The sequence below is a fragment of the Anolis carolinensis genome, chromosome 2, assembly GCF_035594765.1.
Source record: "Anolis carolinensis isolate JA03-04 chromosome 2, rAnoCar3.1.pri, whole genome shotgun sequence".
NCBI lineage: Eukaryota > Metazoa > Chordata > Lepidosauria > Squamata > Dactyloidae > Anolis > Anolis carolinensis.
The window spans coordinates 288,770,049-288,793,095 of record NC_085842.1 but is presented as its reverse complement, the minus strand read 5'-3'; the positions used below and the strand labels follow the sequence as shown (position 1 = coordinate 288,793,095).

The 23,047-nt window shown below is 38.7% G+C and overlaps 1 protein-coding gene across 1 annotated transcript; it reads right to left on the bottom strand.

The window, feature by feature from the left end:
- Positions 1 to 4,826: 4,826 nt before the first annotated feature.
- On the bottom strand, positions 4,827 to 22,568 carry s100z (S100 calcium binding protein Z). The gene is made up of 4 exons (XM_062972346.1): positions 22,285 to 22,568; positions 21,810 to 21,951; positions 12,793 to 12,955; positions 4,827 to 10,161 (listed from the first exon to the last, which is right to left on the bottom strand). Exons 2-3 carry the CDS (start codon positions 21,948 to 21,950, stop codon positions 12,794 to 12,796), a joined length of 303 nt encoding a protein of 100 aa, XP_062828416.1. The 5' UTR covers position 21,951; positions 22,285 to 22,568; the 3' UTR covers positions 4,827 to 10,161; position 12,793.
- Between the last annotated feature and the right edge of the window lie 479 nt (positions 22,569 to 23,047).

The window sequence follows — 23,047 nt, the reverse complement described above, 5'->3', positions numbered from 1 at the left end:
GAAGTTTTCTTGGCAAGCTTCGTTCAGAGATGGCTAAAGTCATGCAGTGAGTGTCCATGGTAGAGTGGAGAGTCAAAGCTCTAGAACCGTAGACCATTGCTTCATAAACTGTGGGTCTCAACCCCAAATGAGCTCCCCTTAGATCTGTTCTGGGGTCACAAAACATTTGACAACAGTACAAGGTTTCTGACCACCATCTGGCGCAGACATGGGCAAACTTCAGCCTTGCAGGTGTTTTGGACTTCAACTGCCACAATTCAGTGGCAGTTTAAGTCCAAAACACCTGGAGAGCCAAAGTGTGCCTATGCCTGATCTAGCAGCTGTTTTAGATGTTTACACAAATTTGTTAGCAACAATTTGTTAACAACAACCCGTATAGTATTTACAGTGGATTCTGGAAAATGGTTCAGCTGTAAAAAAGGAAAACCATCCTATTTAGCAAGCCTTGCAAATGCTGATTTCTCACCAGTAAATTTTTTTATACCTATTTCATAGGCCTATATAACCAAGATTTCAGAAATATTTCTTGGGTGGAAAGGGGGCAGAAAGGGGCCACTGGCGGAAAAGCCCTGTCCTAGACAAACTCACAAGACACTACACCATGCTAGCTCTCCTTTATTGGCCTAACAAAGAAAAAAACTATTATTTGGATTTTGCAGTTTTAAAATGTTATGGTCAAGTTAGCTATCCCTGACTACAAAAAGAACATCAACATTTATACAAAATATAGTTGATTTTCTTCTCTATCTATAAGTATCCATATTATCTCTTCACTCTGCTGTGCTTTTTAAACCTGTCAACAGATTATTTGTGGTTTTCATATTAAAATGCAAGAAAAAAATTAAAAAATGTCATATTTGTTACATCCCATTTGCAGACAGTCACTCAGGATAAATCACTAGCATTTCTCTTCAAGATGCCCCCAGCTGTGTTAATTTTAAAGTTTTCATCGACCAACATTAGTTGTTATATCTCACTTTTGAATATAGTGCATAAACTGTCAGATGTCAGAGAAAACATTTATTATTAAAACAGAGGCCTTCATGATGTTAGCCCAAAGTATTATAACTGACTTTTTTTTTCCATATCAGGAGCGACTTGAGCAACCCAACCTTCAGGTCAGCAGTCCTGTCAGCACAAGGGTTTAACCCGTTATGCCACCGGGGCTCCATTATGACTGACTAATTTTTGCTAAACTGAAAGCCTTACCATTTAAACATATATTTGAAACTTAGTTTGTAATGATATTTTTAATTTCTTCCTTATTACACAGACACTGAGATAGTAATTGCATAAGTGAGGACTTTAAAAATGTTAGCTAATGGAAAAAATCAACATGTGATTATTCTTGCTACTATCAAGTATGCTTTTGTTCTGGTTATAAAAGGAACAGTATGAACTAGGAAAGAAAATTGCCTAGCAGCTGCTTTTTTTGAGGCCAAGAGCAAAATTATCTCTTGAGTTTTTTCTTTAATTTCAGACAGAAAAAGGGTCACATCTGACAAAATATGTTGTGCATCCTGCATATATTATGGTTTTTCTGTTTAAAATATGGTCAATAGAAAATGATTGGATTTGGAGAAAATATGGTGCAAATTTTCCACCTATACAGCCTGAAGACACCAGGTGCTGGCTAATCTTGGAAGCTAAGTAGGGTCAGGCCTGCTTAGTATGTGGAAGGGAGACACCAGGGGAAGGCAATGGCAAACCAACTCTAAGTATTCCTTGCCTTGGAATTTTTTAAAAAAATTAATGGGAGTCACCATAAGTCAACCAACAATTTGATGTACAGGACAGGACATGATCCAAATGATATACAAACATAATCAGCACCACAACCACTGTTAATATATTCATGTACTGTATATCTTGCCTTTCCCCCTATTCAGGACTCAAGGCAGCTCACACTAGTTTGAAACAAGCATAGCTAAAACTTCACAACATACAGAAGTTTAAATGTAACTGAATAATCAAACCTGTTAAAAAGTACACAACATTAAAAAGAAAAGAGAAAATTCAGTATATTATGTAAGGCCTAGTCCCCCAAGCAATCAGTTTCCAATGTCCTGCTGAAACCAAAAGGTTTTCACCTACTTGAGGAAACAGCCTGGAGGGTTCCAGACTATACTCTTGAGCAGGAATGTTCCTGATCTTAGGAGCAGACACTGAACAGTTTGGCCAAGATGGGGGCCCACCAGGAGATGTTACATTTGAACAGTTCTGGGGGGAGCATGTCCTCTCCTGGAGCTTTTCCAGCTTTTAATTTTTGAAGTAGGCCTTCCATTTCCTCAGAAGAAACTGGTGGCCAAGCAGGAGCGTCAATAGGTTCGGATACCTCTCCCGCTGCCTCCGGGACGTCAAATACCTCTCCAAAATAGGATTCCCATGTAGGAGCTGAAATTTGGGAATCTAAGTGGGGTTGCACGGACCTTAGCCCAGAATGTACCATGTTCCAGAATTTGCCCTCATCCTTTTGCCTAATTGCCAGGTCCAGTTTGCACCAATTTTGCCTGTTGAATTCGAATTTCTTCTTTTTTAGTAGGGATTTATACTGTGAACGGATTACACTCAGACTTTTATAGGATTGTTCGGTCCCATTTTTATTGGCTGCTCTAATGGCCCGGACAAGGGTCTTTTTTTGGCTCCTGCATTCTGCATCGAACCAACTTCCTTTGCTGTGCTTGATGTCTTTAGCTGGATCTGAGTGAATCAGACACTGAGAAGACCCTCTCCCATGTTCCCACCAGATGTACCTATAAGGTCAGAGAGAAGGGAATGGACTCATAAAGGAGAAATGTTGTTGTGTGTCTTGAAATTGTTTCCAATTTAAGGTGATCCTAAAGTGAACCAATCATTGGGTTATCTTGGCAAGATTTGTTTTGAGGGAGATTAGTCATTGCCTTCCTCAAATGCTAAAAAGGTGTGACTTGTCCAGTGTCACCCAATGGGTTTCCACTACTGAGTAGGGATTCAAAACCTGTTCTCCAGTATTATAGTCCAATGCTTAAACCACTACGCCATGCTTACCATCCGACAAATGACCTGAACCTGAACTTTTGCAGAAGCACCATTGTTTGCTATCAAGCACATGCTTTACATGTATAAGCAAAAATCCTGTCTGAGTGCACTGTTTTATGGTGCTAAGGGAAGCCTTCATGGCTTGTGCACTTGCACTTTTGCAGTCAGAGAAATGGAAGACAAATCATTTGCCCAAACCTCTCTTTAGGATGACAATTGACCATATTTTTTTTCCAGGCTGCAAAAATATAGCAGATCTTCCTAGCTACCAGGACTTCACCAGAAGACGAAGTCAGCTTAGCAAAAGTAGGGCAGACCACATTTCACATAGCTCTGTTTTCCCAACTATCTCCACTATCTCCTCACTGTATCTAAGAGTAAGGCTGGCCTTAATTATATTCTGCCCAATGAGGGCTATAAACACTCATATCAGAGAAGTGAAGAATGCACTCTGGGTTTCAATTTGAACTACAGGAGAACTACAAATATTAAGCCTGTTTGAGGGCGTCAGTACCTTGGATAGCTCCCTTGAAGTCCAAATAAAGTTTAGAGAAGATTCACCACCCTAAAGGCAGTTGCCACTATAATTACCATCGTTGTCATGAAAACATTAAAAATAACAACATTGGTCCTTATTATTAAAAGAAGTGGGTGCTGAGTAACTGCATTGTTTTAATGTGTTTCTTCCAAGCTGTAGATTTTAGCTACTCTTTGACGACGGAGCAAAGGTTCTGGAAAGATTCATAAGAGCAGATAAACTAAAACGGCAAGGAATCAATAAGGCAGGATTTTAAAGGAGGTGAAAATATTTTGGCTAATGTAGGCAAGACACTGAATTTCTCTTATTGCCATGACCTTCCTGTGACAGGTTGTGCTTCCATGAAATTGGAAGCAAGGTCTGTTTCAAAATGAAGGCTGGTTCAACATTCTTGCTCACATAGATTTGTAATATTTTTAGTTTAAAATGTAAGTTTTTTCTGGTTGCTTCAATTCAATCCACAGTTTACACTAAGCAAAATAAATGTTGTATTGGTTACAGATTTAAACTGTGGAATTTATTGGAATTTTACAAGAGTCCTATACAAGCAGAAGAAAGCTGACGGTTAGAAAAACCCAGATACTAAACACTTCCATTATATTTAGAATCAATTTGTAGTTTACACAGTAGAAGACATAGTAAAGGCAAAGCATTACATGGATGTCCCTTTGTTCTGTTTCAATTTTTTAAAAAACCCTTTCCTGTAAAAATCATGCACTATTACTGATGTTAAAACTTCCATTCTTTTGTCTAGAAAGAGAAACAATAAATTAAGTGTCTTGTTTGTCTTTTTTTAAATCTGCAGCTATTCAGTTCATTTTGTAAAAAAAAAGTATTGAGAGTTTAATCTAAAAGCAAAAGGGAGTACCAACAAGCCATCTTCATTTAGTTCATTTCATAGATGGATGTTCTAGTATGGGTCAACAAAAGGGCAAGCTTTGAATCTGCGTCATTTATATTACAAGGTATACAATGAGGTCTTTGCAATTTTAATAGCTGTTGTAGCCATTACCCATTTCTGAAATGCCAGCTACAAAAAGTTATCAGAATTATTTTTCCAGCTAGAAAATATAATGATATGTTCTCTTTATGGCGTAAATGCTTTATATTGTTGGTTTTTTGTCACATACATGCAAACGCTTTGAGGCATGGTAGGCTATCTTATTCACTGAATCTGTTTAATCTCAAAATGACATGGCTGTGGACTCCTTTGATACCAAGCAGTTACTTTGAACTGGATTATATGAGTCTACACCAGACATGGACAAACTTCGACCTTCCAGGTGTTTTGGACTTCAGCTCCCACAATTGCTACCAACCTCTTGATCTACCATCTTAATGTCACATAGATATTCAGTGTGGACTGTAGTCTACAGCCCTATTTGAAATAATAAAATTTATTTCTTTAAAATAATACCAAGTTCTTAGAGTCATTCCAGATTTCCTTTGTCTAGAGTCCTATGATAGACACAGTTTTATTATTATTGTAGACGAGACACATGTCCAGTTACTTGTATTTTGATGATATATGCTTTTAGTTGGCTGTCTCTTCTAATGTCTCTTTTGTGATATAGCACATTAGGGCCTGTCAATAAAGTCAGTAAAGACCATGATAAATAGAAAGTAGCTGACACAAACCTTTGCCTTTACAAAATGAGATCAGATTCTTTCATCTGGAGAAATGTCGCATTTTGCTATTTGAAACAAAGCTAAGATGACTCCCCTTTCCAAACTATCAATTGGAAGAGACCAGACCCTCATATGAATTCATTTCAACCAAAACAGGGCAAACAGGTTGTGTGAGATCAACTGTTCTGTCCTCCAGTAAAGGGAAATAACTTCATCAAAAAGTACATGGGAGGCTTCTCCGAATGCCTCCTAATCTATGATAATGGTAAGCCTTGGCCTTGCTAGTGAGATCTTAATACAGAAATTTTGGCTTAGGCAGAGTTTTATTTATATCTTGAAGCAATGATGACCACCCCCTGTAATTTCCTTCTTCTTTTAAAGTGTATCTGTCATGTTTGAGAAGTATCAGGATATAAATGAAGCAGAAGAGTAATCTTACATGAACTTGTCTTTTACAGCCAGTGTTAATATTTACAAGGCGACATAGTAGCAAGCTTTAAAAGATCTATGAAATAAATAGTCAAAAAGAATAATAAACATAACCTGTATCAGAATGCTCTTATTAAACCTTGATTTCTTGTCTGTAACAAAATTAATTTCATATTCCATGTGACTCAAAATGTTGCCTATATTTTATATCCCTCTAAAATCATATACTTTCCAATCACAATTATAACTATGTTCAAGAATGCCATGTCAAAATATACTTCACATATTCATTTTTCAAATATTTTAATGATGTTGAACAACAAATATACCACCACTTGTAGAATTAAAAGAAGCCAAACAAAGCCTGCTAATATTTTTTAGTTCTTATCTTGTCAAAACTCTAATTTGCACTGTTGTTTCCATGCTGCTGTTGACTTGTTCACCTTGAACCAATCAATGTCCCATCAAGCCATTGGACATGTCCACAATACTGTGGCTTAGCATGAGAGGTTGAGGAGGAGTTACCTTGAAACAGATTTACTTGAACAGTCAATGCATGAAGGAATTGCAGAATTCAGAATTTAACAACAGTGAATTGATGTCATCCAGACACCTTGTCATGATATCTGATTGGATCTAGCATTTGATGATGGTAAAGGCTTATTAACACTGGCTTGCCACCTACCAGAATGTGTTAATCCAGTCATTTCCCAAGTGCTACATAAAGTTTCATTTCAACAGATAGAAAAGCAAATGCCAATGCCCTGCAGGCTTCAAGACAGTACAATTTGTTTTCTAGGCAACGTATGGACATCTCATACACATCAAATGATTGCAGGAGCTTAGGAAGGGATTGCTTGATGTTGCTGTATTTTTTACTGGTCTCACATGTAAAAGGAAGGCAATTGGACCATAAATAGCTCTTGCTTTTCTATTGATCTTTTTCAGGTAGACTCTACAATATAGGCTCCTTTTTTAATTTAAGTGTTTGATGATAGAGTCGAGGATGTTTGGATAAGTCCACACAACAAACACCCTTTTTATTGTTCAGAGAAGGAGACTAGTCTAAATTCATTATCAAGGAGCAATTTAATTAAAGACAACAGATAAATTCCCAAGTTCAGTCTGACTTTGCCATAGTCCCTCAATCTCATCAATTGATCATGCTAACAGAAAAAGGCACTGTCATATCTAGAACAAAGAATTATGGATTATACCCTTCATTTTGAAGACAATGTAGACAAATATACCTGGCTATCATTCCCTACCACTATCAGCAACATGCAGCTTTTCAACTGTTAATGGCTTAAGCTTTTTTGTGGATGTCAGGGATAGAATTTAAGATAGACTGGCCTACCTGGTTAGAGTATAACCCCTATATCCAGGGAGGATACATTCCTGAACTTATCATAGAAGCAGAAAACTGTGGATGAGAGTAAACCCTATTGAAATGAATAACTTTCATTGGAAGTTACTATAGATTTGCCCTGGAGGACCCAGCAAATTCCTAGCGGTTTATTCTCACTAGGTATAGAAGCAAAAACATTGTCTTGAAAAGCAAGTGTGAAGTGTGTGTAAATCTATATGCCTTATTCATTAGATTTTGTCTTCTGTGTTTGAATGCTTTCCTTGACTGAGTGCAATTGTGGTTAAAGAAAAGTTTAGGCCAGATCTAAAGATCTGCACGCCCCTGCCCTTCCATCAAAAGCCTGAATTCACTGCAAATAAAAATAAAGTCTCTGGTGGTGTGGCAAATAGAACCATCCCACTTGCCTTTTTTTGTAATCTTCACCCAAAATATTGGAGTGCCATTGAGAAGGAGGACTAAACCAACCAAACTAACCTCCTCCAATGGTAGCTCTGCTCCATCCAATTAGAGTTGCCAAATCTCAGGGCCTGCCGTATCTTCTACAGTCCCTAAAACAAAGGGTAGAAATCTCAGGGCCAGAATACTGCTTTGAAAGTGTGTGTGCATTTCTTTATTTGTAAGGCATGTTCTTTGCACTAATTGTTGATTCTTACAGTACTATAATGACACCACCAGAGGTGTCCCCTCATGAAAGCATCCTTATATTCTCACCAGAATCTGCCCTTATGACACCCCAAGGAGCTGTCCCTTGATCTCAGGTTCTGGGACTGAAATTTCAGGTTCTGTGAGAATCCTGGTTTGGCAATCTTATTGTCTATCCTTATGTATTTGCTCATCTCTTACTCATACTGAGCATGATCTTGGATCCATGATTTTTTTCTGGATTAGAGCACTTATTGCCCCCAATAGCTAACCATGCTGAATGTGGATGGTGTGAGTTTCATGATATCTGGGAATGCAAGATCAGAAAATGGTTGCTAAATATTACATTTTAGGGTAGTTCAGAGGGATGTAATGAAGATTAGAAGAAAGTCACATTATGCTAGTCTGCTGATACAACACTGAATGCAAATTATATATCTGTAAAACACAGTGGAATTGTGGCTAACAAAAGTGCCGCATATCTATTGCAATACATTTTATATGGGCACTTACCCATATCTAAATGTTTGATTGTAATGCAAAGCCTTATAAGGGCTCTGTCAGCATATGTCAAAGAGCACATGTATATTTTTTAAAAATAGCCCAGCTCTGAACCTCATCAAATTGCTTGTACTATGATAGAACATCAGCTTTTGTTGTGACCTTACCTTTGGCCATAAGACATCCTGCTCGTAATAATCGGCCTGTTTTGGGCTGCATGTGTGTCACATTTCAGCTCACTAGTTAAGCACACAAGAGAATGATGCTCAGTTAACTCAACCCCATACAGGTCCATCTAGTTTCACAGTTTTAAAATTCATGGTGCTCAGATGAAGGTGGGAAAACAGGTGGTGGATCTAGCAGAGATGCTTGTTTTCTACTTCGTGTGCAAAGCATCTGGATTATCTGTTATGTAGACACCAATCCCTAAATTGAACTGCCTATCTTTACTTATTTCAGTTTATTTGAGCCACAGAGAAAGTAAAGAGAATAATTACAAAATATCAATGGGAGATGTCAGTTTTCAACCAAACAAGGACTATCTGCATGAGAATAAGGACAGCAATTCTAAAAGTAGACCCAAAAATAGTTGGTAGAAATCTCTTTTGGATAGATTTATGCAATAGCTGCAGCTGTGATCTTGGGGGGGGGGGGGGACCAAGATCAAAACAAATAATAAAGGATGCTTGGGATCAGATGAATAAAAGTGGAAGGCTTGTCTAAAGTAAACATACAGAAAACTTTTGATGAGTGCTGTGGGTATGAAAATCCCTCTGTAAATCATTGGCAGTGTATAATGAAGCATGATAATCCTGTGAGATATTGCAGACCATTAAAGTTAGGACTACTTCAGTCTAGCCTCCAGCCAGGGTTAGATGTGGCCTTGACTTTGCATCCTCTCAATACTTCTCCCACACCTGTGTAAATGTACCAGTAGCATTTCAAGAAACCTGAGGGTTCTGTTGTTTTTGCCTCTATGTGCTGAAATGAATTCAAATAGTTCTGGGTTAACCATGCAAAACCTTGCCAGAACCCACAGTGACATCTTGTGGCTTCCATATTATTAGTGAATCTTCCTTGGGTTTTAAAGTAAACCTTATAAACTAAGTGTTCAAAATGCTGGACTATTTTGCGGATATGGTTCAGCTCCTTGTATAGCAACTTTAAAACAGAGAGTAAACTTTATGACAGATTCACTACTCCATGGACATACAAGCCACCAACTGCGAGTACACTACCAGTACAGTTTCTACAGCCATATTGCTATAGCCTTGTCGCATCATAGATAGGCTCAGCTGGACAAGCTCTTCATGTGTGATGAAAATTGTGTGTTTAATGCCATGGTACTGCAAAGTACAGGTACTTCACAGTGAACTTTTAAACAAGCCGTCAGGAGCCCCCAGATGGCGTAGTGGACTAAGCGACTTGAAGGTTGGGTTGCTGACCTGAAAGCTGCCAGGTTCGAATCCCACCCGGGGAGAGCGTGGATGAGCTCCCTCTATCAGCTCCAGCTCCATGCGGGGACATGAGAGAAGCCTCCCACAAGGATGGTAAAAACATAAAAAAAAAACCATCCGGGCGTCCCCTGGGCAACGTCCTTGCAGACGGCCAATTCTCTCACTCCAGAAGCAACTCAAGTTGCTCCTGACACGAAAAAAACAAAAAAAACAAGCCATCTATTATTTCCTTCTTCAGAATGCAGTGAAATGGGAATGGTTGTCCATGTCAGTGACTGATTACAATACTATACTCAAGAGGCCATATGGTGACGCATTTAAAGGCACAATACATACAGCAGCCATATTTACATCTTCTTAACATCCACAACTGGCATAAGTTACTAGTTTTTACAACACATTTAGCTTAAATCTCAGCTGTTCTAGTCTGCTTTTAAAACACGAAAGTTCGTTATTAGGAGTACTTGAGCTGATGAAGAGGATCAGAAAGCTAAATATCAGTACTAAGGAAAATACAAAAGGCAAAATCTTCATTCAGTAAAAGTTGCTGTCTCCATCTTTTCAAATGACGATTGAACCTGTCAATGGAAACAGAGATGCAGCAGTCATTCTTAGAAAAGAAATTATCCAGTTTAAAGCATGTCATATTTCAAATGCCATGTGCATTCAGATGGAAATATTAACATTTCCATAAAGATATGTCTTTATATTAAAAGTGCTTATTTGCATATTTAAAATTGAGTACCAGCATTGTTCCTTATTTTGAACAGTATTACGTCACATTTTGCGTACCTGAAATATTAAATATTTAAAAATAGAGATACATCTGTACTAAGTTAAACTAGGTAAGGTAAAGGTTTTCCCCTGACGTTAAGTCCAGTCATGACCGACTCTGGGGGTTGGTGCTCATCTCAATTTCTAAGCCGAAGAGCCGGCGTTGTCCGTAGACACCTCCAAGGTCATGTGGCCAGCATGACTGCATGGAGCGCTGTTACCTTCCTGCCGGAGCGGTACCTATTTACCTACTCACATTTGCATGTTTTCGAACTGCTAGGTTGGCAGGAGCTGGGGCTAACAGCGGGCGCTCATTCCACTCCCGGGATTTGAACCTGGGACCTTTCGGTCTGCAAGTTCAGCACCTCAGCGCTTTAACACACTGCGCTATATAATATGTGCTACAAATTCACGGCATCAAAATGATCTAGTTTGACAGTTTGGTATGCTAACATAGGAGTTCTCCTGGTATCCTACAGATATCTGTAGTATTTATACATACAGTAATGGAAAGCCAAGACTTATAGGATCAAAATCCTATGACTTTATGACCAGCAGGAAGTAACAGAGCTGTGCCTGGTAACAGACTGACAGCCAGTGGAGCTGCTGCAATGGGACGTTGTCTGCTCCAGTCCCAGTGAGCAACCTGGCTGCAGCTCTTGGGACCAGCTGGAGTTTCTGAGCATCCTTTTGAGGCAGCCCCATGTAGACAGCGTTACAGTAGTACAGACGGGATGTCACTATGGCATGTACCACCATGGCTAGATCTGGCTTCTCAATGAACGGGCGCAGTTGGCACACAAGGTTTAATTGTGCAAAGGCCCTCCTGGCCACCTCTGACACCTGGGCCTTCAGGTTCAATGCCGAGTCCAGGAGGATCTACAAACTGTGAACCTATGTCTTGGGGGGGAGTGTAATCCCATCCAACACTGGCTGATTCCCTATTCCCTGATCTGCCTTTCTGACCAACCAGAAGTACCTCTGTCTTGTCTGGATTAAGCCTCAATTTGTTTGCCCTCATCCAATCCATTACTGATGACAGGCACTGGTTTAGGGTCAGCACAGTTTCCTTGGCATTTGGTGAAAAGCAGTAGTAGAGTTGGGTGTCACCTGCATATAGGTGGTACCAAACTCCAAATCTCCAGATAACCTCTCCTAGAAGCTTCATGTATATGTTAAACAGCATTGGGGACAAAATGGAATCCTGAGGAACCCCACAGCCAGGGGTTTGAACAAAGTCCCCCAGCACCACCTTCTGGGAACGACCCTCCAGGAAGGACTGGAGCCACTGCAATGCAGTACCTCTCAGTCCCATCCTAGTGAGACAGCCCAAGAGGATACCACAATCAATGGTATCGGAAGATACTGAGAGATCCAGGAGAACCAACAGTGACACACTCCTGGTCCAGTTCTCTTTGCAGGTCATCCACCAAAGTGACCAAAGCTGTCTTTGTTTCATAGCCAGGCCTGAAACCAGATTGAAATGGATCTAGATAATCATTTTCATCCAGAAATCCCTGGAGTTGGGAAGCCACCACATGCTCCAAGACCTTGCTCAGAAAGGGAAGGTTTTAGACACTGGCTGATAGTTATTATAGAGGGGTTCAGGGATGACTTTTTTAAAATGTGGGTGTAACAACTTCTTCCTTTAGGCAAGCTGGAACTTTGCCTTGTTCTAAGGAGGCATTGACCACCACCTTCACCCACTCTGGCCTGGAAGGGTAAGGTTCTAGAATATATGTGGTAGCTCTCACCTCTCCAATGATCCTGTCCACGTCCTTAGGCTGCACCAATTGAAAGGTATCCATCAACAGTGGACAACCAGGAGCCAAAGTTACATCCATTCAAACTGTATCAATAACAGCATCCAAGTCAAAATGGATCTGAGTGACTTTATCTGCAAAGTCCCTTGCAAATTCTTCGCAGCAGGCTGCCAAATGATCAGGGATATTTCCTTGAGGACGAGTATGTAGTAGTTCTCTCATCGCTTGAAACAGCTCAGCTGGATGGTTCCTTACAGATGCAATTGTGGCAGCAAGGAATGATTTCTCTGCTGCCTCAATTGTGATGGAATAGGCTTTCAAATACACTCTAGCCCGTGCTCGATCACATTTGTTTCGAGTCTTCTGCTAACGTTGCTCTAGTCTATCTCACTTGCTTCATCACCGCCAACTCCTTGGAAAACCAAGGGGCTGGTTTGGCTCTGTTCTGTGAGAGGAACAGAACCAAACTATTGTCTTTTTAGTACAGTCACATTTAAATCTTGAGCATTTTAGATTTGTATAATCATTCTATGTACAAATGTAAGAAGAAAGCTGAGAGTATCCTCAGAACAACTTTCATAATAATTTTATAATAGCAAATTCTTAGTTGGTCCAATGAGATTAGCCATAAAATATATCCTATAGACTGATAATTAAATATGTACCACCTACCTTAGCTATTTTCCTTTTTCCTCATTTGCTCCTCAAAGAAATCATTACATGCGACTGTCAATGCAGCAACCAGGACCACAAATTCATTAAAATCCACCTCATTATCTTTATTGCTATCCAGATCTTTCATAATCTTATCAACCAACTGAGGATCCTTTTGGCACTACAAATATGAAAATAGATATTAACTTATATCTTGGCATGCTGTCAGATATTGGTTACACAGTCTTCTGAGCAGTGGCAATTGACTTTAAGATTTCTATTTTAGTTCCTTGAGGGTATGTGTGCATGCTATTTACAACCTTCAGAATTTATGCATGAACAGTGACATTTATCTGTGCACAAACACTGGATTTGATTCAGCAAAGAGATGGCTTTGCATAGTTTGTAGTTCTGAAAGCATAATGTTTATTTCTAATGTTTTTAATACTTCAATTAAAAAGCTAAATATCAATGTGTTCTACATGCCTAGAGCTGTCACTCAGATAGGTTGGTGACCACTGAATGTGTCTGCATATGAATGCAACAACAAATGAAACATTAATTCAGAAACAAAATAGTATATTTTATTTATACAAGATATATGATGCAGACACCTGTTGCACAGGTACAATACATAGTTACTTCACTCTGCATAACAGAGAAGATGGAATGCCTCTTGTGAAATGACACTTGCCACTACACATTTTTCCAGATTCTGGAAATGCAGTAGGTTCCCCACATGGATACATGAAGCTGTGGATAACTACGGACCCTATATTTTCACCACTCTTGGGCTGCAAATATGCCATAGAATCACAGTGGAAGGCCAGAAACACTTTGGGGTGGGGAATATTTTTTGAAGCATGTGTAAGTGAAACCATAGATATAAAATCTGTGGACAGGGGTCTGTGCTGTATTACTTTATTGGAGTACAATGCCCCTTGCCCATTATGGCTAGAGAATTCTGAAAGCTATAGTTCAAAAAAGTTTGTTTTCCAAACTGGACTTTTTAACCAAGTGAAAACCCCAATTAATACAAATATTGGCTAACTGGAGGCAACTTTTTAGTTGATGCAAAAGTTTTCAGTTTACAGTAACAGATGAAAGGTATTAACAACGAAATCTCATATATGTGTACTCAGAAATTATGATTATGGGCATTGATCAGACTTTGTAAGTGAGTCAACATGAGTCAACCTTTCTGGATTAGCATGTGGACAGAATAACTTCAGGAAGTCATTCCAACCTCCATCCCCTTCCCCAACCAAAATAAATCTCTAAATTTTATGATAGTTTAACCAGAAAAAACAAACAAACAAAATGTATACTTAGAACCAAATGTGTAAGAATGTTACAAATACTTATATTTTAAAGTGAATTGATTTACAATATATATATCCATTTGGTAATGGGGCAGAACGGTCCTCAGAGATGAATTTATTCTGTCTCACTCACACATCTATTTATGATAAATCATTTTCTAAATAAAATGAATTAACATAAACAGTGAATACATAAGAAAGTAAAACAGTAAAGAGATACAATGCATATCCCTATGCAAAGAAAAGTGTTACTGAGTTCCCTCGACTTATTGTTAGGTAAGTGAATATAGAATTACATCTTCAATTCCGAGGTCTGAAATTTTTCAGCTAATTAAAAAAAAAGATAAATGTCATTGCTGACATTCATTATCTTGAATCCTGGTCAATCTAAATTTCTGATTCATCATTGTTAAATACATACAAATATTCCAACCACTGGTCCAGTTAGTCCATTACTGTCAACAATAGATGGAAGCAGCTCTGTGAAATCCAGACTTGGAGGCAATCATTTTCCCAATTCTATCCAGAGATAATGAGGAATGAACACAGAAACTTTTCACAGTAAATTCTCTGTCGCTGACTCCCCTATTGCTAGGTTTATTGCACCGTCTTATAGCTTTCTTCAGTCATTACTCACCACACTTTCTTCAGAAAAGTGAAATATCTAGAGCCCGCTTCCATCACTACTTTCCTTAGGTGAAATGTGACTCAGATAAAATGCAGAAGCTTCTGCCTTCGCCTTGCTTTTCCAGGCTTTGTTCTCATTCTGAGACTGCCATATAATAAGGAACTTCTTGTCTTCAGGTGCACCACTTTCCATGTGGGGAAAAAGATGGTGTCGAGGGCAAGGCTAAGTAGTCTATTGCTCCCATGTTGAAGAAAGCATGATGAGTGGCAATCAAACAGAGTGTGTATAAATCAGTGCTTCTTAAGCTATCCTATGTGAGGAATTGGAAAATTTATTTCCCCCCCAGTGTGCCAGGGAGCCCCAACATGTTTTCCCCCATTGCTTACAACTGCCTCTGTCTTTCCTGGAAAGTGACCACATGGACCACCACTTTGCATAGAACTGGGATACATGGCTCAGAGTGGCTGCATTCAACCTTCCCTTACTAGAGGGTAAACATGATGAGATAAGCTATGCTACCACTACACAAACCTCATACAGAATAGCAACATTGAGCACCACATATCAATGACATTATTGAAATAATGTGCAATGCACAACTGCAATGTACAATCAGAATGTGTAATCACAACCACTATGCACATTATTGCAGTATGTGCAACTTTGTTTCTAGCATTGAGAGTCTCCTTCGGGAGAGATAAAGTGGGGTATAAATAAATATAACAACAACAACAACAACAACAACAGATCTGTTGCACTATGATGAATAATTAACTCTGCATTTATTTGCCTAGGGTGTATGTGTGTTCACATTAGAAACAAAGTGCCTTTAACCCACATGTCTGCAAAATGCTCTACATCAAAACATTAGTGAAAGTTAACATGTAAACTTGTATAATCTATTTTTTTAGAAGTATAATCTAATTTTTTTTTTGCCTGATGTGCAAAGATCTGAAGGCATATCTATTGTCTACTAGTAGATTACTCTGAAGATTGGACCAATATAGATATTTTATTAAGATGGTACACAAGACAGAAAAAGCATTTAGTCCAAGAAAATTGATGACAGTTTCCTTTTTCTTCCCCTTTCTTTCCTATTTTTACCGAACTGCCTATGAGGTTTCTTGAGATTAATGGACTGGAGGATGCCAGTTATATATCAGATCTTTCTTTTCTTTTTCAGTACAAGAATTTCAGCTGAGAATAATTTAGCAACAAACTAGAGGAACACAAATCACATTGGTACTGATAATGTGTCCTGGAGCGAGGGTGCATCTCGCCAATCCCTCTGCTCAGCAAAGATAGAAGGCTATATTTAGAGACTGCAGGAGTTCCAATCAACCTGTGAATAAAACACCATGCAGCCTCAAGCTGGAAGAAGCACTTATAGGACAGGAACATTTCCAGATATTGACTAGTGTTCCTCTACATAATCTTGGGCCATCCATCTTCTATAATAGTGTACCAAGTCTCCCTGAGGCTGGCTGTGCACCTGTTTTTCCTGAAAAACTTTGTGGGGAAGGGGTACCATCAGAAGGCTGAAATGGAGGAGGAAACAATTGTGATTGGCAAAAATGTATCTTTCCAGCTACAAGTACCCAGGGTGCCTCTATCCTGACTGGAATCAACACTGGTGTTCATTGAACCTTTTGAGAGCCCGTTGCTTTTGTCCAAAACTGCACATGCAATATAGTTTACACTACTTAAATTGATTTCTAAGTTGACAAATTTAGCAAGATCAGAAGATGTCATTTAGTGAGGGCTGTTCGGCAGTGGAACTCTCTCCCCTGGACTGTGGTGGAGGCTCCTTCTTTGGAGGCTTTTAAACAGAGGCTGGATGGCCATCTGTCGGGGGTGCTATGAATGCGATTTCCTGCTTCTTGGCAGGGGGTTGGACTGGATGGCCCATGAGGTCTCTTCCAACTCTACTATTCTATGATTCTATGATTCTAGGAAGGAAACCAATGACTGGCATTCAGCTACCATTTTAACTAAGTCCTCATTATAAGTAGTCACATATAATACAGTTCCATGTAGTTAAATTGCATTATATGGCAGTGCTGATGGGGCCTAAGAGTACCATATATACTCAAAGATAAACTGAGTTTTTCAGCCCTTTTTTGGGCTCAAAAAAGTTTATAATGGGGTCAAGCCGAGCAACGGAGCCTGGAGGCCATTGCTTGTAATATAGGATATATTTATCTCTCCTCTTCCCCTCCCTTAACAGTGTGTTTTCCAAAGCCTCCCTCCTTCTGCTTCTCCTCCCAGGCTGGAATTGCCCATTTGAGAAACACTTTTTTTTAAGAGGGGAGAGAGAGTAGGGAAAGTTTCGAAAAGGGAAAGAAGAGGGGGAAAAGCCCTTGCAAGTTTGGAAGAAGAAAAAGATTGCATGGGTGGAGGGGAAAGAAACAGAGAGACTTGCAAATCTGCAAGATTTTATATATGAATTTTCCTCTCATATGTTTGTAGGTCTTTGCAAATCCTAGATAGATAGATAAATAGATAGATAGATAGATAGATAGATAGATAGATAGATAGACGACAGATATCTAGAGATTTCCATGTACCTGTATATCTGTATCTATATGTATTCATTATTTTATATATGAATTTTCCCCTTGCATGTTTGCTATTTTCTGCAAATCCTAAATATATATGTGTGTGTGTGTGTGTGTGTGTGTGTGTGTGTGTGTATAAATTTATATATGAATTTTCCCCGCACATCTTATATAGATATGATTATCTACATATAGAGAGAGATGTCTAGATAGATAGATATGAATATAGATATATAAGGCTTGCAAATATTGCAGGGGAAATGCACACACACACATCGAGAGAGAGAGAGAGATGTCTAGATTGATATAAACATAGATATATAGGGCTTGCAAATATTGAAGGAGGGAAATACACTTGTAGAGAGAGAGGATTTGCAAATGTTTCATGGGGAAATGCATATGTGAAATTAGTATATATAATTATAGATCTATATCTAGCCCTGCATTGTTTATATAGACATTGAATGTTTGCCTGTTACTATGTTGGAAGCTGGCCTGAGTCCCCATGGGGAGATAGGGCAGGATACAAATGAAGTAGTATTATTATTATTATTATTATTATTATTATTATTATTATTAGTAGTAGTAGTAGTAGTATTAAAGTTATTGTTGATACTATATTGTTTTTCTTGACCCTACTTTTCCACTTACAGAGCTAGTTTACAGGTTTTTCTTTGAAATACAGTAAATATTCAAAGACATTTAACCTACTTATGCCTTAATTAATGTAATTTTATTGATATCTATTTTATTTTGAAATTTACTAGTAGCTACTTCATCTCCCACCCTTGGCTTGTACTCAAGTCAGTAAGTTTTCCCAGTTTTTGTGGTAAGATTAGATGCCTCGGCTTATATTCGGGCCATCTTATACTCATGTATATAAGTAATTTAATAAATATATGTATCTCTAGTACCTATATACAGCAGTGATTCTTTCTGTTGCAGTCTATGTTGTAGACGTAATGTTGACATTGATGAATAGATCCACAATAGGTTAGTCAGTAGTAACATACAGAATCATTGGTTTTTTTGACATCTAACTGATGACATGATTTGCTGTTTTGGAATTGTTTTACCTATATCTTTAATGAAAATTGATTGGCCTTGGAGCTGATAATGAATTTCTGAAAACTGAAAATCCATAACTCTTTGTCACTGGTATCTAGCTATTGTCTTCCATATCAGTGGGATAGAATTCAGAGCCATGGTTCAGGTTGAAGTGGAAAGGGCATTCTTGGCTTCTAGGGAAACATCAGGTTTGATTTGTTCCAGAACCCATTTATTTGTCTTTTTAGCAGTGCGCAAAACTCTGCTTCAGTATCACATCCAAACTAAGTTTATTTTCTTTCTACCAGCTTTTTCATTGTTCTGTTTTCATAGCCACATTTAGAAATGGGGAACATGAAGACATGGACCATCCTGACTTGAGTATTCAGTAATACAGTAGAGTCTCACTTATCCAACACTCGCTTATCCAACATTCTGGATTATCCAATGCATTTTTGTAGTCAATGTTTTCAATACATCATGACATTTTGGTGCTAAATTCATAAATACAGTAATTACTGTGTAGCATTACTGCGTGTTGAACTACTATTTCTGTCAAATTTGTTGTATAACATGATGTTTTGGTCCTTAATTTGTAAAATCATAACCTAATTTGATGTTTAATAGGCTTTTCCTTAATCTCTCCTTATTATCCAACATATTTGCTTATTCAACATTCTGCCGGCCCGTTTATGTTGGATAAGTGAGACTCTACTGTATATCTTTACAAGTCAGGGTCTTCTCCAATTCCTTCATAGCTGCCCTTCTGAGTTCCAGTTTTCTGATTTATTGGCTGCAGTCTCCATTCTGTTTAATGATTGAACCAAGCTTTGGGAAATCTATTTCAATATTTTCATCATCTACTTTAAAATTATGTAAATTTCCTGTGCCTCTGATAAATGGAATTCCATCTCAATGTTGTCTACAATAACTAAACAGAACCATAGAGGAACATAGGAATCTGCCTCCTAACATTAGTATTATCTTCTCTAACTGTTTCCACTTCTCTAGGGTCTCAGGCCTTCCATGTTGTCTGTTCCTTCCTCTTTTTAATTAGAGATGCCAAGGTTGATGCTGTGACTTTCTGCTTGCAAAGCATGTACTCTGCCATTAAACTAGACCACATGTAGCTAGTACCAGATGTTGAGAAGAAACAAGAATGGACATCAGTTTCATACTGTATTTGTGAGCTTTTGAAAGCATCTGGATACAAACGGTTGGGATGGAAATGCTGAAAGAAATGAACCTGCATCAGGTAAGGCACCGATGGACCTGCATTGCAGGATGCAAAGTAAAGAAAGAGCCATATATTCATAGCATGGAAGCATTGACAGGGTTGCCTGGTAATTAATTGCACAGCACCTTTGGCCACTATCTCAGAACTTGGAAAATATTATTTTGGGCCACCACTGTTAGAATCAGGACCACAATTTACCATGAACACTAAAAATGTAACTTTCAGGACTACAGCTACCACAACCTTCACTAATCATGTTGGTAGAGGGATTCTAGAAGTTAGATATTTAAGGTCTACAATTTTCTATGCACTTTATTGCAAAGATTTTCCAAGTTCTTCCATTTCTTATACACTTAGTTTTTAGATGGGCCTTGCCTGATCTACACAAGGAATTTGGTTTAGATATATCTGCGACAACTACAAATTATAACTCTCTAATATAGTCTCAGCAGTGTACTCGGGAGAGCTCAGACATAATGTATTTTTTGTTGATAAGGCTGGTAGAGCCGCTTAAGGCTGGAGTCAGACTTTTCTTATCCCCGCAGAGAACTAAATGCAAATTGAAAAAAGAATTGTAGCTCATACTGTGTAAGTTCATTTCAGTTTTGTCTCTGGTTGATAGGATTTGTATGTTTTTCCATTGTTCGAAACATAGGTTAATCAGAATAGACACTGTCCACCATTCAAATAAACCTGTAAATAGACAACAGAATGACACAATCCCTCAAAATACTCTCAGCTTTCTTGAAAACGATTGCCCCTCATGCCCACATCTTAGCTTAGAAGACTACAGGTGGTTATCCAAGATGGAAGGACTTTCTAAAGTAAGAAAAACGAAGGGGATTACTGGCACAGTGAATAGGAATGGTCTGGATGCATCTGTGCCTAGCTGGATTCATAGCCAAGGATTTTAATGGATGAATACTATAATCATGATTTTTTTCTATTTCTAATTATTTCACTTTTAAAGCAGTTTTAACTTAATTGTTTTTCTACATCATCATTGGCTTAATTGCATTTTAAGGTTGCCATTTGTTGTGCTTTTCATTCCCCCCCTGTTTTTAATTACACTGCTATTGTGCTCTTTCTTTCCTTTTGTGCCCATCTTGGTTCCCAAATTGAACAGGCAAGCAGACTGCATCTGCTCAGAGCACCACGACCCAGCAGAATTGTCACCTGTGAGCTGCACCTGCCAAAGCTCCCTCACAACCGTTTGCCCACATTCCAAGTCATCTCAGATCTTCCTGACATGCACACTTACTGCATCATTTAGTTAGGCAGGCAGTCCTATTGCAATCAAAAAATAGCATGTGAGAAAAATCTAGGGAGGAATTTGATGGATGGATGGAAGGATGCAAGTTACATTCTCAAGTACAAAACAGTGTTAAGAACTGGATAGTAGGCATCACAAAAAGTAAGCAAGAAGGTAAAGGCAAAGAAAAAGCCAGTGCAGTATAGTGGCTTGAGCGCTGGATTACTGTTGTACAATTGTACGCCACCCTGACAATTGTACGCCGCCCTGAGTCCCTCCGGGTGAGAAGGGCGGGATAGAAATATTTGAAATAAATAAATTACTGCTTTAGAAACCGGGGTTTAGAGACCTTCTGCCATGAAAGCCCACTGAGAAACCTTGGGCACGTTACAATCTCAGTCCCAGAAAACCTTAGTCAGAAATGTCTCAAACACACATGACAGCAATTAGAAAATTTCCTACTCTTTAATAAAGAACCAGTGTGGTGTAGTGGTTTTAGCAGTTCAAATATGTTGAGCAGGATATGCTCACATGTATAGGAGGCCAAAGTCTGAAAATTTTTGGAATGCCTCATACATGGAGTAGAATGTGCAAAATATTTTTTTTGGACTACAGCTCTATGAATTCCCCAGACAGCATGACCAATAGACATGCTTGTTGTAGAATACTGGAAGTTGTAGTACAAGAATAAATTTTGCAGGCTACATACAAAGTCTTATATTATAACAAGGCTCGGTGATAAGCTTCATAATTATGATGAAACCAAGAGCCCTATTTGGTCTCCAGCTATGGATGGGGCACGATATGTACAGTAGACCAACTATTTCTACCCATAGTGTAGCTGCTGTTGCAGAAAAGGCTTGGTTGCCTGCCTGTGTGAACAAATGGTTCCTGAAACAATCTTCAAGAATTGTTCAATAACTATTCCCCCTCCTCAGTTATCTTCCCAATAGTCAGCTAAAAAGACTTAAGAATAATTACTCCATCTTACCGAAAGGAAGTCAGTAAGTTCACTGGTGAGGAGCTGTTTAAGTTCTCCTTTATTGAGTTTATACTTATCCCCTTCTTTTGCTGAATAATGATGGAAGACCCTGATTAAGGTATCCATGGCACTCTCCAGTTGTGTCGGCATACTGCAGGAAGAGAGGAAGGAAAGACTTAGGGAAACTCTGCATGGACCACCAGAAAATGCAGTCATTTCCTTCCATGAAAAGGAATAAACACTTTCCCAGAAAGGGAAAAGATAGTCTTCAATGTAGTCGTCAAATGCACTCAGTATTTATAGAGCTTATTTAGGAGAGCTATTCTTACAGGTAAATCCAGGAGAAAATCATAATGCTTTGGATTCACTGAGTGCTATAGTTGTCAGTCCTGAACCATGTCTGTGAGGTCTCTTGATAAGGAAAAAGGAAAAGGAGGCATAAAGGAAGAAGATTCAAATCCACATTTCAGACATTCTTTCCTACCTGTTCCAGTTAAAGTTGTTCCAAAATAAAGTATTGTTCTGAGCTGGCACAGACTGTATCCAGCTTTATCCAGGGTGTCTCCTCAAATATCCCCCGAGCTTCTAGAAGGAAATCACCAATGTCTTTCCCTATTTGTGACCACTTGTTATTAATCAACAGGTGTGTGTGTCTTTTCTCAGGTGGCCCTCCTGGGCGGTGGATGGCTTCCCTGAGCACATCCGGAAAGGAGCTAGGAATAGAAAAGGCATGGCTTCATGAAAATGTCAAGGATGGAAATCCAATTAGTTGCTAGGAAGCTGGCCTCTGGGAATATTACTGACACAAACATAGAACAAGATGATGCAGGGCTGTGCCTTATTTGTTATATTTTGAGCCTACCTAAAGAGCATATTCATTTATCTTCCCAACTACTTTGTAGTGACTGGCCCAACAGGACTCCCATCTTCATGAACAAATAAGGGGGTTAATCTGCATCTCCCTAGCCAAACACACTAACCACTGCATTATATCTTTAACTTCATAGGACATTGATACAATTTTAATGTAATGGTGAGATTCTTAACAGCATCACAGCTCAGAAGAGAACAGAGCTTTCTCTATATTAATTTCTGACTAGAGCATACAGGAGCTCAATTACCAGGAATATCACTGAAGATCTCCCCTTACCAATAAACACAAGGGAATTCTTTGTAGCAAATAAATTTTGAGAAAAACAACCCATGATCTACCAACACATGGGTACGCTAGAAAATAAACACTACAA

Excerpts from the sequence above, each read along its gene's own strand:
- s100z (XM_062972346.1), bottom strand. The coding sequence starts at position 21,950 with ATGCCGACACAACTGGAGAGTGCCATGGATACCTTAATCAGGGTCTTC. Across the intron at positions 12,956-21,809 it reads AACTTACTGACTTCCTTTCG|TGCCAAAAGGATCCTCAGTT; the intron begins GTAAGATGGAGT and ends TCATATTTGTAG.